Below are 15,591 nucleotides of genomic sequence, written 5' to 3'. Positions count from 1 at the left end.
GCAGACTTCCAGCAAGTCTATTAACAGATGTGATGGCTGATGAATGAGTGAGCAGAAATGAACATGACATTTAGAGAGAGCGGTAATAAAATGATGAGTGTGACTCAAATGTAATGAGTGTTGCTCCTCTGAAAGTTTCATTTCCATCAGGAGGGGTAATGATATAACCCAGCAGCTCTGACAAACCCGTGATCTCTTGAGGGAGAACAAGCGTACTGCAGCTTGCGTTCTGAGAACCATAGTAAGATTATTAAAAGATTAGCTCTCTCTCAGATTTATTGCAACATTCCCCATGTTATTTGTCACTTGCAGGATACAAAAAGCCTTTTGAAATGTTAAGGAAGCTGGTTCAAACCTGAATCACATTCTGTACGGAGCAGAAATGGATAAAAAAATCCTGAGGAAACACTACAAGGACATAAAAAAAGATTTTTCATGAGCTTGCCTCTCTAAAACTTGATGCCATTTTGTTGGAGTTAGCCTGACAACTTACCCAGAATTTGAAAATTGATAGCTAAAGCATTCTGGTTTTATGGTGTTCTTCAGCGTGTAAGACATAGGGCTCCGTTAAAAGCTGGTATTAAGATGCATTTTTGTCTATCCGATCCCATCAATGTTATATTGGGGTGTAAACGGTGTCCGAAATGCTTGAGCTTCTCCACATTCAGTCACATTCGGGAAACACGAGACCACATTGCATTCTTAGTGTAACGCTTGTGGTCGATGCGTTCGGAATTGTCAATCAACACTGCACTCCCATACACAAAAGAAATATATTTGAAATATATTTTCAGAATATATTTTTGGAATATATGCAAATATTTGAAATTGGCCCAATAAATATATTTTAGTTAAATATATGTAAATATAGGCTATTTTCTATTTTTTTTTTAAATATATTTGAGTTAAATATGTGAATATAATTATATGTCAATATATTTACTAACAACATATATGTTCATATATGTTTTAACTTGTGCAAATTGTTTCATTTGAAATATATTTTGAAATTTAAAAAGTTAACATTTTCACAAACAACATTTATTTCATTTTAAATCTGAGTTCAGCTATTTTTGAGTCGACAGCTGTCTCCAATTGAGTTCTATCTATTGTTTAAGTGTACTTCACTGTTGGAGTGTCTGTTATACTTGCATCATAAATATTGTGCATATTTTCAATATTTAAATGACTTCAGGAAAGATGTCAATAAAACACAACAATAAATCTAATAATTGCACTTAGGTACGTGCCACCTAATATGGCCTAATAGTCCTAGGAAAGCAACTATCTGTCATTTTACATTGCAGTCATTTAAATGTAAGTACAGTATTTATTATAGCTGTGTGTCATAATACAGTAGTGAAATATGGTAGCCTACTGTTGTGTATAGGGGAAAAGGTAGAGGAATTACTATGATCAAAATACATTTTCGACCCTTCTTTAGCAAGCTAAACATTTTATGACCATATATTTTGTCATATATTTTACATTACATGTTATAAATGTAAATATATTTCACACTTAACATCATATATTTTTGTTATATTTCAGAATATATTTCAAAATGATAAATATAAGTGAACAACAATGCAAATATATTTCAATGTATTTGGAATATATGCCACATATATTTTTGACACTTTAAAATATATTTCAATATATGTTTTTTCTGTATGGGCTAAACAACCGTTTTCAACTTTGGCGGTTTCCTGATGCCTTAAAGTCGGCTTTAAGACTTTAGACTTTTCTTCCATATTGTGACGTGTGAAACGGCTTCTCAGGGTAGGCTACGTTTACACAACAATGATGTGCTAAAAACTGAAAAGTTTTTACTTCGTGTTTTTCGCGTACAGACGACAACACTGTCAAAATGATCCCCTTTCACACGAATCCTCGAAAATGATTATAACTCTGCATTATGTATGCCAGGCCAGTAGTTGGCGATGTCACTTTGTAGAGAAAAATTACTCGTCAATAAACTGAACATGCAATTCGCATGCAGACGTCACCGTCTTCACAAATTCTATTTTTTGTTGTTTACGAGGAGTTTTTTTTGTTGTTGTTTTTTTGTTTTGTTTACGAGGAGTAAAAGGAGTTCTCATGTAAGTGACAGGTTGCCCCGCCCTCATGCCAATAAACGCATCATCACGGTACATTCACACAGGGCGTCTGCGTTAATATGGAAGGCCCAAAAGGCCAAAACTTGTGAAAAAATTATGCATTAAGACGTTAGTTTCACACATTTTGGCCTTCCATAGCGTTAACACTTTTCATTTACTTTGAATGGGTGACGTCATGCATTGCCAAACTGAATTGTGGGTTCTGTTGCATCGCGTCACTGCGGCAGAAGTTGAAGGACGCATGAATTAAAAAAATGATGATGTGCACAGATAAATTATTTATAATAAACTGCAATGTTCTATAAAAAAAATGAGAATTGTCAATTGTGATTTCATGGTGACTCAAGACGTCAAGGAATCACTTCAGTATGTCTGGTATGAACATAGCATGAAACATGAAGTTCAGTTAATACAGGGACAATTCTGCTCGTAACGTCACGTTTCTGCTAAACTCCAAGTATGTTACGCAACACAGTGGCAGAATTAGTTTATATCCCAAGTTTTGTTCAGATCTATAACCCTATGAGCCATAATATCGGTGATCTTAGCCTAGCAACCACTAATTAAAACTGACAGAAGATACATAGACTTCCATTAGATGCCAGTTTACAAGGTAAAGCATCTCTATTTTGTGTGGCTGAATGGCAAAATGATTTGGGCTCGGATGTACTTGAAACAGACCGTGAAACAGATGCTTGCACTTGGCATGGAGAACTACAAAACCATGTGTTCAACAGGTTTGACAACAACTTTTCCCACTTTTGCTGAAATACTGGCCTCTGGTGGTTTACTGTTGCCATGTACATTAAATTTAACAGGATTTTTGCACAAATTTTCGCACATTTTAAAAAATGTGTATCTGAAACCTGCTTGGATTAGTCTATGAATTCGAGTGATTTTTTTCTTCCTTTATCCAATTTAATTCTGTTTGTTTCGCAGGAATAAATGATTGTTTTATTGCAGTACCTAACCTCTCCACATGGGTGTGACATAACACTGATAATTAAATATGAATGGTAAAAATGAATTATAGAACTCTAATGTACATTGTTAAATCTTCCGCTTTACTTTTGCTTTGTTGTATTAGATGTGTGCATAAACCATGGTCGAGAGTGATGTTATTGTTAACTAAAACTATTAAAATCATTTTGGTTAATTGAATAAGCTGAAATAAAATATGAATATTATGGAAAACTTTAAAAATGAAATGTTTAAAAAACAAAAATTAATAAAAATGACAAAAGCCCAGAGTGACTAAAATTAAAATGGGAACTGAAAATATAAACATAAAAGCTTGTTCAGAATTTTTTTGTATTATTTGTATAATAAAGTATTTCTTACTATATTAATATATTCTGATTCAGAATATAGGCTATTCATATAATAAGAAATGCTATTTTATACAAATAATACTAAAATAACACTTGCAAAAATTATGGGAACCATGCAACAGTGATAACTTTTTACATTACCTCTGACTGATATTGTGAACATTATTAAAGAGGAATTACAGTTTTCGATAATCAACCACTTCCCTTGAACTCTTGTTGGCTTTGGTAGAATTAGTGTAATGTTGTAAAGTTGTTTTAGATTGAAAATCTCCAAAATGATACAAATAGTTTGAATTAGTTGCACTAAATGATCATCAGTGTGAATCTTTGCTTTTTATTTACGTGTTGTGGGAATGTAGAACCAGCAATGAGACTGACATTAATAACAGGAAATGTGGTTTAGTATTTGTGTTTAAATGGTACAATCAGATTATATGCTCAACAACAGTTATATGCTGTGCATCATAATGGCTCTTAAAGTACTCTTGGTCTCATAAATCTTGAAATCAAGTCTCTAGAGACTTCAGTTCATGGCTGACGGCATTACCATCACTTGAAGCAGATTAATAGTCGGTGCAGTTGACAAGTTATGACGCAAGTTGCTTACTTTACACCCCTTTATCTATCACCATGTCTAAAGCCTGACTGCATATCACAACTAAGCTGCTAACAGGCCCTTAAATATAACCTTATCCCATCACATCATCTTTTGATTTGGAGACAACTTCATACACTCGGCAGTGACTCACAATGTCACTCAGAGAGACTAGTGTCAAGATAATATGAGTAGTGCAATAACAGTGGCACTTTTTTTTTATCAGAGCGTCACCCAAGGCCGGCTCCGACATGTTTGGCAATTGCATCCATGGCGTGCAACGCTTCTTGGCAGCCGCCCAACTACAGAGACGCTCCAGCTACTCTGTTGATACCCAATCAGCCGCTTACGCAAGCCTTTGTGAAGTCATAACAGAGGGGTGGAGTTACCTGACTCTCAGGTCAGAATGCACTTTGAGTTTTCTCTTTCAGTCTGTCCTCAATTTAGCACAAGAGGACATTTTATTGCTGCCGGGTGCTAAGTTCCCTTGTGAAAAAAGAAGTAAATTTTAGCATAGGCCTACTTTTAAAAAAGTACTTATATATATATATATATTCTTTTTTTTTAATAAATACACACATTTTTATATATATATATATATATATATATATATATATATATATATATATATAATGTATATTTTTGGATTTTCAGAATGTTTTTTTTTTTACCCTCTTATATGTAAATTAATTACTCTATTGTACTGCCAAATGCATTTATGGTCAACAAAAACACTTTAAAGGGAAAGTTCACCCCACAATAAAGTTGACGGCACCCATTGAATTCCATACTATGGAAGTCAATGGGTGCCATCAACTGTCTTGTTACCAACATTCTTTAAATATCTTCTTTTGTGTTCAGCATTACAGAGAAACTCATACAGGTTTAGAACAACTTGAGGGTGAGTAATAAAAGACAAAATTTTTATTTTTTGGGTGAACTATCCCTCTAATATAATTTCTATTGAAACTTGTATGTCATTTACCGGTATTTAAATACGTTTTAAAATACACATTTGTAATAATGAAGTTGCTATTTAGTACATTTAAAATATGTTAGCTTTAAATGTTATATTGAATCACACACTACAACACACACACTGGACTTGACGTGTTAGTCAACAGCAAAATAAGTAAACTTGACAACATGACAAAATATTTTTTAAAGTGTACTTGAGTGTGTTAAGAAACTGTACTCTTTTTCAGTGCACTTAAAGGGATAGTTCACCCAGAAATGAAAATTCTGTCATCATTTACTCACCCTCAAGTTGTTTCAAACCTGTATGAATTTCTTTCTTCTGCTGAACACAAAAGAAGATATAGTATTTTTTTTCCTACTATGGAATTCATTGGGGCCCATCAACTGTTTGGTTACCCGTATTCTTCAAAAATGTCTTAATTTGTGTTCGGCAGAAGAGAGAATTCATACATGTTTGGAACAACTTGAGTGTGAGGAAATGATGACAGAATTTTCATTTTTGGGTGAACTATCCCTTAAAGTGGCCTTTTATTTCATTAATATGTTATCTGCAAGTACAGTTCTTTAGTATACTTTTAAGATTTGAAGCACACTACAAGTGCACATTCAATACAATTTTTCACAAGGGTAATCTTGAGGCTTTAAGAACATTTTTAGAGACTTCTGAATATTGAAAAAGAAATCATAAGGAATAGAATTTTGCTTCATACAAAAGTTATGCATTTAGAAATAGGTTTTTCACAGAATGCACCACAAATGTAAATAAGAGAGTAATCTTTATTCAATTTTTTTCACACACTTAACATTTACATATTTACACATGCTCATTTCTACAATGAATTTTAACTATTAAACCCTCATGGTCAAGCCTTGAGGTTTGTGTCACAAATACATAATTCACAGTGCAATATGAACTCTGTGCACTCGTGTCAGCTTTCCCCATGTGCTGCATGCATGAGACAGACATTTTGCATACCCTCCAGCCTTTGCTTATAAAGAGCCTTTCACAAACCATAAACGTCGCATCTCTCCATTATGCTTGGATTCAGAGGTAACGTACAACCCCCAGCACGAGGGCAGCAGAAAACAGACCTTTAGAAGACATTCTACCCTTACAGTAGTGCTATTGTAGAACTGTTCTCTTTACTTTAAAGTGAGAGTGTAGATACGCATACAGTCATAGTGAGGTTCATAGCCCTATCCTCTTCATAACACCAACGCCCAGCTGTTGAGTCATCTCATTTCTTACCCGCAGTATGAACTGGCCTGCCATACTGAAGTCTCATGCTTTTATGAGGATCCCTTGGATTCAAGTAAGGAAACTGTGACTAGAATGACTAGAGAGATCAGGGTACAGCAGGATGAATGAACACTTTGTATATGTCTGTAACTCTTTGTATCTGTCCTGAGGCTCATTCTGAACATTTATTGGAAATTCACTGAATTTAAGAATCTGTATGACAGAGTTTTAAGGGTCAATAACTGACATTTAACGTTTGAACTGCCATTCTCCTCCTATCAAAGCAGACATGTACCTTTGGTGCTGCGGTATTCGATGGGTGAGTCAACCGGCACGGTTCGTTTTGACAGCATAAGAGTGAAGCCACAGGTCTGGCACATAGGCCGAGGTTAGTCACCATGCTGACATTCTCACTTCTCACATTCTCTTATTATCACATGACCCATAATGCCCAGTCTCACTCACGTCACACAGCACAAGAATGGTTCACTAGCACCAAAATGACTTCAAAATACACTGGCTGTGCGCACACTTGTCCTTAAAGCTGACATAGATGATACAGTACTTTGAGTGAGTGTATACTTCTGAATCTATTACAAAATCTGTATAAGAAACCAAATAATTAAAAACAAAAAAACCCACGAGATAACCAACAGTTTTGGTCCATATTCAAGCTATATTGGGTTTCCTCAGGAGAAAAGATCCTCACCCTGCTCCATTTCTATCTGGGGCACTGTCTGTTCTCTGAGGTTAACTTCCTGTTCTGCGTTTCCTGTGTCCAGCGTTTTGCTGTGGAACCATGGGTGAATGAGGACCTCTGAGGTGGTCAGTCTCTCGCCGGGGTCCTTTCTGAGCAGACTGCGAAGTAGGCAGCGCGCCCTTAAAGACAGTCCATCGGGAAGGCAGTACGTGCCCCGTCGAATCTTAGAGAACAGGGTCGCGGGGTCCGGGTCGTGGAAAGGGTAGCGGCCCACCAAAATTGTGTACAGCATGACACCGAGGCTCCACGCGTCCGCCTGCTTGCCCGAGTAACACCCGCCGCCGTTCAAAATCTCCGGACTCACGTACGCAGGGCAGCCGTGCGTGTCGAACATGGAGTCGTCCTCTCCGCACAGAATATGGCAGTCCTCCAGACCCTCTAATTTCAAATGGGTCCTAAAACAAACACATCGTGGTTAGTACAATGACATGAGTTATTGTGTTGTGGCTGTGAAGAATATCATAAGACTGGTTTATACAGATGTAGACTTTGATTTTAGTGTTGAATTTTGCAGAATAGGCTGGGTTTTGGTTTCACCCAAGTTTTAAATCGGTGTTAAAGTGGTTTGCCACTTTACGTGGTGGTATTGAGCAGAACTGGTATCAACCTGTGGAAATGAATCACATTTTGCATGCTCCTGGTCACACGTGTTATACTACTGTATAATAGAGGGGTTTTCAAATGGGAATTCAGGACCCTTCAGAAAGCTGCAAAGGGGTGCTATGTAAAATTTGAGAGAGGAAAAAAATATAGTGCCGTTCAAATGTTTGGAGTGGGTACATTTTTTATGCTTTTGTCTCTTTATTGGATCAAAAAATACAGTAATATTGTCACGGGTTGAAGTGAGGACTCAAGGATGCAGAGGAATATGGGCTTTATTAAAGTAAAACAAATCACAAACACAACTACCCCGTGGGGGAAAACACTACAGACTAGACTAGACAGGAAAAACACACACACACACACACACACATGGCACAGGGAAGCATAAGGAGACAAGCCATGTGCTCACATCAAACATGAAATCATACACAAGCACATGACCAACAATAACCATTCGCTAGCCATGAGCTTACACTGAACAAGACACGAACATGCAGCTAATGAGAGACACTCATAAGCCGTGTGTTCACACAGAACAAGATAACGTGAGAAACACTAGCTGTGTGTGATACAGCACAAGACAGAAACAATACACACAGACAATGACAGGAGAATACAGGAGTGTCAGGGCTCTGTCACAAAACCAAGAAACACACTATAGGTGACAGAACCCTGACAAATATTGTGAAATATTATTACAATTTAAAATAACCATTTTCTACTTCAATATATTTTCAAATGTAATTTATTCCTGTGATGGCAAAGCTGAATTTTCAGCATCATTACTCCACTCTTCAGTGTCACATGATCCCTCAGAAATCATTCTAATATGCTCATTTGCTGCTCAAGAAACATTTCTCATTATTATCAATATTGAAAACACTAATATTTTTGTGGAAACCGTCATATTTTTACAGGATTCTTTGAAAAGAACAGCATTTCTTTTGTAACATTATAAATGTCTTCACTGTGACATCTGATCGATTTAATGCATCCTTGCTGAACTTGCCTCGCACTCTTAACAAGAACTGTAAGCATAATCAAATAGATGAAATATCACACAATGGGTGGAGGATGTGTATAATTCAGTTCATGACAGGTGATCCGGTTCTGAGGAAATCGACGTAGTTTTCTGCAGAGCTCTGTAGTCACAGATTCCACGTAAGACTGATACATTTGCTCTTCCATTTCTAAACAAAGTGATTGAAGCCTTCCTTTATTGTGCATGGAGCTGAAATAACTCTCCGTCACTTTTGTTGAGCTCACGGACTGCAGTGCATGTAAATCACGGAAAAGACAGCCTCTCTAAGTGTCCTGACCCTCAAACAGGCGCTACTACTACAAATAAAGGACGGGCCGAGCCTTGTCTAATTACGACCTTCGTTTAAACAAAAGCACGCATGAAAGTTTCCACAATGCGCGCACGTAAAATAAACACTGAAGCGCTTCGTAATGTATTCTTGTGAACTCTGGGCTAAGTTTAGCTCAATTTCCATCAGGAAACAAATCCCCTACTACTCTAGGAATATCCCTGTGGACAGAGCTGATGACCCGTGAGTCTGTGGTATCCCTGTCAGTAAAACATGAGCTGCTCTGCATGCTATTGTGTTTCATCACTGGCTATCAGCCTCGGTTTGGGGGGGTTTGTGGATGACACAACTGCATTCTGCCAGAGAGGTGGAGAGAATGAGTCATAGTCCTGTGTGTGTGTGACAGACAGAGAGACTGAGGACAAATGAGTGCACTGCGCTGTGCTGCAGGTCTACTGTGTTCTTCCTGCACCTGTGCCGTACGCTTATGTCATCTGGCAGTGCCTTATTACCCACGAACAGCGCTGTTACATCAGTGACGCACAAACGGCCCCTGCCCAGCCAGCCTGTGTGTGCGTGCGTGCGTGTGTTTCACAATCTAACTACAGACGCATTCCAGGTCAGTGAGCGTCTTTGTGTATGCCATCACACACTGCATCTCTACGTTATCGCAGTTTCAAATTTTTTGTTGCTTATCCATCGCTCATCATTACCGCATTTCGCAAAAGCTATTCCAGCTATGGAAATTGCAATCCGTCCTGCGGAAAGATATTGTAAGAACAGCAGGTTTGCATAACTTGTCACTACGCTGAATGGTGCCAAACAAAGTGAAATAAAAAAGATAACGTCTCTTTGTGCGCTTGGTCTCAGCAAATGTCAGCATGCCCTGGTTACGTCTGCGCTAGACGCCGTCTGCCGGGACAGGCCGCCAGTCTGCCAGTGTCGCAACCGGCGCTCCTCACCTTCGAGTGATGCCGTATTCAGGGGTGTGTGGGTATGATCCTGAATGGTGAGTTTCCCCCTCTGTGTGCATTGCTATGACTCATCTTGCTGCACCCGTTGGCTGCTATGAGAGAAGGGTGACTACGTCCTCTTACACTTGCTTGTCTACTTCCATTCACTCAAATGAAAACCGATGCCCAAAGGTCAGGTGTAAAATGCTGCCCCAGAAATAGCGAATTTACTGTATGTACTGAGGGATGTGAAATACACATATTTGCTAAATCAGCTAGTCGGTAGGTTGCTTGAAAGACTAGTTGACTAACTGGTTTTAAGGAAGCGCTGTATAATTAGGTGAGTTTTGAGTTCACCTGACCCCCAAACGGAGATGCGTTTTTTACTGTGCAAAACCGTCTAACAGCAAAAACGCAGCAAGATGTCAGCATGCTAATTAAAGAGTCTCTGTTAAAATATAAACATTCATTTTATATTTAAAAGTTATTTATTTATTTTTTATATTTATCAATTTTGAAATATTTTATATAAAAAAATTTTTTTAATAAAATAAATAAAAGTGATATTTTATATATAATAATTTTATTTATTATATATTTGCATATAAATATATATAAAATAAGATTTAATTTAAATTATATATATATATATATACAGTAATATTTTATATATAAAAGTTTTTATTTTTATATAATTTCATTTTTTATTTTTATTTTTTATAAGTAACATTTTATATAAAAGGTATAATAAAATAATATGTAATAAAAATATCAAAAGAAATTTCTAAAGTAATATAGACAGACATATAGGTAGGTTAGCCAGCTCCCATGTTCCCTTCACTGGGGACTGTGGATGATTTTTTTAATTTTTTTATTTAGGCCATTTGCTTTTTATATATAATTCACTTGCATAATTCAGAGGACTCTCAGTTTCTACAGAAAAATCTCTGACACAGGTCCAGAGGTCTGATTACCAGTCGTTCCTCTTACGGAAGTGAGTGTTTAGTGTTTGTTCCATTGAATATTTAGGGAAGCAGCACCAATCACCTGTGATGTGTCACACAGCTGCGAGGAAGCGAGAACTGAATGAATGTAGAACCGACACTATTCAAGTATAACGCTGCTGGTGTCACAGCATTGATAGATGAGGTACAGTTCTGCACCTGGCTTGCCCCAAAAAAAACTCTTTCTGCTTTCACACTCACACTCACAAACTGTAACTCTCACCTTTTTTCGTCTGAGAACACAAACTTGCGAAGCTTGAGGTCCCCCAAAACGATGCCAACCTGGTGGCAGTGGTTCACCGCAGACACCACCTGGTAGAAAAGCTTGGAAGCCAGGTCTTCAGGAAGCCTCTTGCTGCTCTTTACAAAGGTGTGCATGTCACCAAAATCCTTCTCTTGGAAAACATAGGCTTTGCGCTCCCCAAGAACTATGTCTTTGATCTGTGCAATGTTCTTATGATTTGAAAGCATGCTGTAGGCTCTTATTTTCTCCTGATATTGGCCCATATCAAACACCTGCAGATGGCAAAAAAAAAAGAAAGAAAGTGTCATCATAAGACATTTACAATTGTGACCTGATAAAGTAAGTTCACTGGAGGTTAAATGGAGACCGTGATACTGTACGGATCAAACACAAACATGCTATAAAAAGTTGAATGTCTTGTGAAGTTTGTGGCAGCAATAATCATGCACATTCTATTTGAGTATCATGTCAGCCCCATATATCTGACTCAGATGCTGGTGCATTTGCAAATATTTGATAAAGATCCACATATCATAAATCTGATAGCATCCCTAGTAACCTGCACAGAGATTCTGATAGCGTACAATTATTTATATGCTTCAACATTTTTAATGTGTATTGTGAGATTTTTTTGATCATACAGTACATGCATGCAATTGTTTTTTAAAACAAGTCCTGCAGTATTTTACGTTTTGCTAATAATAATAATACTGATAACAGCTGACTATATATTTCGATTTTTGGTTATGTATTATTAAACAAAAGTGGATCATACTTATATAGGTCATGTACATTATAGTATGCAGTGGTTTACCTTGCAGAGCAGTTCCTCTCCTGTGTCCATGTCTAAAGCGCTGTGCACCCCCGGTCGGTCGGTCAGGGGCACTAGCAGGAACTGGCCGATGCGAGCGGGACCCTGATGGGCTGAGGTGACGCTCAGAGGAGCTCCGCTCACCGGAGATCCCGGAGAGGAACCCAGGAGACCAGCATCAGCTGAAGACTCGCTGAGCCGCGGACATCTGCTCACGGGCTCGTCTGTGTCAAAGCGCTTGTGTCCGTGTCTTCCCGGTACCGGATTATGAATCCACTGCACACTCATTCTTACAAACTACAGTAGTTGAAACTGATATTAGCTACCGGAGTGATCCGACGGATTTTACGAAAGCATATTCCAGAAAAAGATATGTGCAATGCACTGCAAAAGGAGAAAGAAAAAAAATCCAATTTACTCGTCAATTAATGTGAAATGCAAAAAAAGGTGTTTGTGTCATAGGTTTGCAGTTTCTCTTATCCATTGTTTTTCATTTTTTTGCATTAGTCCGCTGAAGCTTTTTTGGACAACATTAAAGCCCAAGAGAGTATGGAGCAGCTGTGTGGTGTGAAATATTCCCGGTGTAGGTCTGAGCCCGAGAGAAGGGCTGTCTGACTCAACTACTGATGCTGCTTTCTGAGCTCTACTTTCAGCTGATGTCCGATTCGAACGAGTCGGTTCATTTGAATGATTCATTTGAATCGACTCGCAAGCTTCGTTTAATCATTCCACTGAATGGGAGAAGAATATTGGCAGTAAAACTGTGAGGTGGGTGACGTGGGTGATGTTGAATCCATAAAAAACACGAGCGATACAGCCGAATCGAAAACAAAGCGATAACATCGACAATAATGTGTTTCAGTAGCCTACACAAAATAATGCATAATGTCGAGCACGTATAGCCTACTTGAGCGGACACCTTTGAGTGATGTCTCAAAAAAAGCATTATTCATTAATTCATCCGAACGAAACGATTCTTTAAAATGAATCGGACTTCTTAATGCTGGAACTCCGCCCGGTTCAGACTTTCTCTAGTGACACATTCATGCAGTCTCGACGATTGAGCAATCGCCACATGCCATTCACCTTCCAGATGAATAGTAAAGCGCTAGTTTAATCAACTTTCCTTTCCCTCAGCAGTCAAATCTGCATGCAAAGCGTTTTAAATAACACTTATGCAAAACCGATGCCTTTGTATTCTTTTCAAATGTTTACAATTTACTCCAAATGTTTGGCATTGTGAAATCCAAGGAAGTTGCATTCATATTTTTCATTCTTCATCAAAACACATGGCCAGGCAATGATTAACTTATTTCGACATTCAGAGGCCAGAGGGTTATTGTGCTCATTAGTGCACTGCACATTCATGTGTTTATTTTCTTACCATATGTTTAAGATATATCATCTTTCTGCAAACAGGCTATGTCAACCATAATTATATATTTATCATGCTTAGCTACAAAAAAGTCTGCGTCTGAGGAATCAGTGGGTTTGTACATATATCTGCAGTTCATATTTGTTAATGCGCTGATGAGTCATCGCCATAAAGAGAAAGACAAGGGAGTGTCCTTCCATAGATCTTTCTATGGAGATATTTGTTTAATTTAAACAAGGAGAATGCACAAAGAGCAGAAAAGCATATGTCTATGACGCACAAAATAAATTTGTGTCTACCATGTCATTTGGCATATTAGCATACCTCTGCAAATAGTTTACTAGCCTTCGGGGCACACACACACAAGACATCGACTCCCACATTAGGTTTTAAACATCAATTGTGTGACAAAATAAAATCTGATGCAGTTCTTAATCGGCTGCATATGTCCCACACAGACTATTGAGTAAGTCACTATTGGAACCTTTGTCCCCGTTGTGCATTGGTTGTGAGTGAGCGCTCTTAATTTGGAAGGGTGTAATTGAACGAGCACCTGTTTTACTAGACAGAAAAAGAGAGCCCTGTTTAGAATAGACTCAAGGGAATGTGGACTGTTTTTGATGCTTAAAATACCAGAGCTATCCAGAGTCATTTTTTCCAGTATTAATGAGGTAAATGAGTGTTTTGTGGGCTAATGATCACAGTCTAAAATAAAAGACAAATAGAAGTATTCAGAGGTTATGCAGTGTTAAATTACTATTTTGGGTTCCTGCAGTTCCAAAAGAAGTGTGGAATATTTCAGTATACGCATTGTTCCTGTCCTGGTTGCCTGAATTCAATCGTGACAGAATATAATAGATGGTTCGGCTGCAGGTTTGGAGTTCAAACATGGTCGGATTGAGGATTTGACATTAAAGACGGATTATTTTTAGCAATCATGTTTTTTTTTTTTTTTGACTGTAAAATATCTCTCTGATGACTCAAAGTATCTGATGTGTGCATTAGTCATGTTGTTAAGCAGGAACAGAACAGGTTTTCTGCGCTTCCTCTCCCTTTAGAGTAAAACACCTTAGTCTCCATGGGAAATATCTACTTCTCATTTGTTATGACATAAACAGGTGTCACTGAGACCACACTGGTTTGTGTTTGCATGTGATTCAGAGAACATGGCTATTTGAGGTCATTCTCGCTTGAGAGCCCTAACAGGGCTCTTTTCCATTGTAATTAGCTGACTCATTGCCAGTAGCAAAGACAAAGCAAACCGATCATTCTGTATACTCAACATCTCAGCCAGGAACAGGTGTACATTCTCCTTAGATATTTGCATGTCGGCTGGTTTAGGAGGGTGAATCTGGCCTTGACGGGAAGGCTACATCATAATTGTGGCTGAACTTTAACCATGCATATGACTGGCAAAAGCAATCATCAAATAGGGAAGTTATGAATACTATACATGGTCCAAAAGGTGTTAAGCCAGTAATAGGTTTACCACACAGAAAAAACATTTCAGTCACTTCAGCTATCTGGAAGCCCATTTTTGCCTCAGAGTAAAAAAATAAAATAAATGGGTATGTGAGATAAGGTTTAAAATAGTTGCAGTTGTGAGGTTTAAAAGGATCCCCTTGTGAAAAAGAAGGGTGCTTAATTGTAATGAATGCGTGCTTGTAGTGTATTTCAAATTTCTAAAGGTATATCTAAAACTGTACTTGCAGATAATATAATGTTACTGAAAAAGGCCACTCTCGTGACTTTGTTTCTTAACACACCAAAAAAGTGCATTTTGAAATAATGTCAAATTAAAAGTTTGACCTTGTTAACCTTTGCCTTTTTGAAGTTACTATCAGATTTAATGTTATTACCTTGACAAACTATACATCATTAAAAAGATATAAGACTCAAGTTTCAGTATTTGACCACTATTGTATTCTGAGAAACTTATAGTGACAGTTATGTCTTAATTTGTGTCAGGAGTTATGAAATGAAAAAAATGAGTCGATACCTTTAATATGAATTATGAGCGTCAGCTGCTCCCATTCAGAAAAAAAACTCCTGTGCTGTTATTAAAAGTACATTTTAAATAAATATGTTTTAATAACCTTTTGTCATGCTTTTAAAAAAAATACACTTATTTATTTGCGATGAATAAAATAATTTATTATAATTTTAACTAGTGTTATTCGGTTATTACATTTAAAGTTAATATAAACTGCAACTTTATGATTACAAATGTGAAATTACAAATATATTTAATGATATGACATGAAAGT

At 37.4% G+C, this 15,591-nt stretch overlaps 1 protein-coding gene across 1 annotated transcript; it reads right to left on the bottom strand.

Annotated features, from left to right (window-relative positions):
• Positions 1–5,783: 5,783 nt before the first annotated feature.
• On the bottom strand, positions 5,784–12,567 carry trib1 (tribbles pseudokinase 1). The gene is made up of 3 exons (XM_079878450.1): positions 11,953–12,567; positions 11,118–11,410; positions 5,784–7,419 (listed from the first exon to the last, which is right to left on the bottom strand). The coding sequence occupies exons 1-3, from the start codon at positions 12,235–12,237 to the stop codon at positions 6,954–6,956; spliced, it is 1,044 nt and encodes a 347-aa protein (XP_079734576.1). The 5' UTR covers positions 12,238–12,567; the 3' UTR covers positions 5,784–6,953.
• Positions 12,568–15,591: the final 3,024 nt, after the last annotated feature.

This window comes from Squalius cephalus (assembly GCF_949319135.1).
Source record: "Squalius cephalus genome assembly, chromosome: 8".
Taxonomy (NCBI): domain Eukaryota; kingdom Metazoa; phylum Chordata; class Actinopteri; order Cypriniformes; family Leuciscidae; genus Squalius; species Squalius cephalus.
This window is presented reverse-complemented; position numbering and strand designations above follow the sequence as displayed.

Coding starts and splice junctions, on each gene's coding strand:
- trib1 (XM_079878450.1), bottom strand. CDS start 12,237: ATGAGTGTGCAGTGGATTCATAATCCGGTACCGGGAAGACACGGACAC. Junction 11,411..11,952: donor GAGAGGAACTGCTCTGCAAG/GTAAACCACTGC, acceptor TGCCATCTGCAG/GTGTTTGATATGGGCCAATA. Junction 7,420..11,117: donor GTGTTCTCAGACGAAAAAAG/GTGAGAGTTACA, acceptor TGTTTGTTTTAG/GACCCATTTGAAATTAGAGG.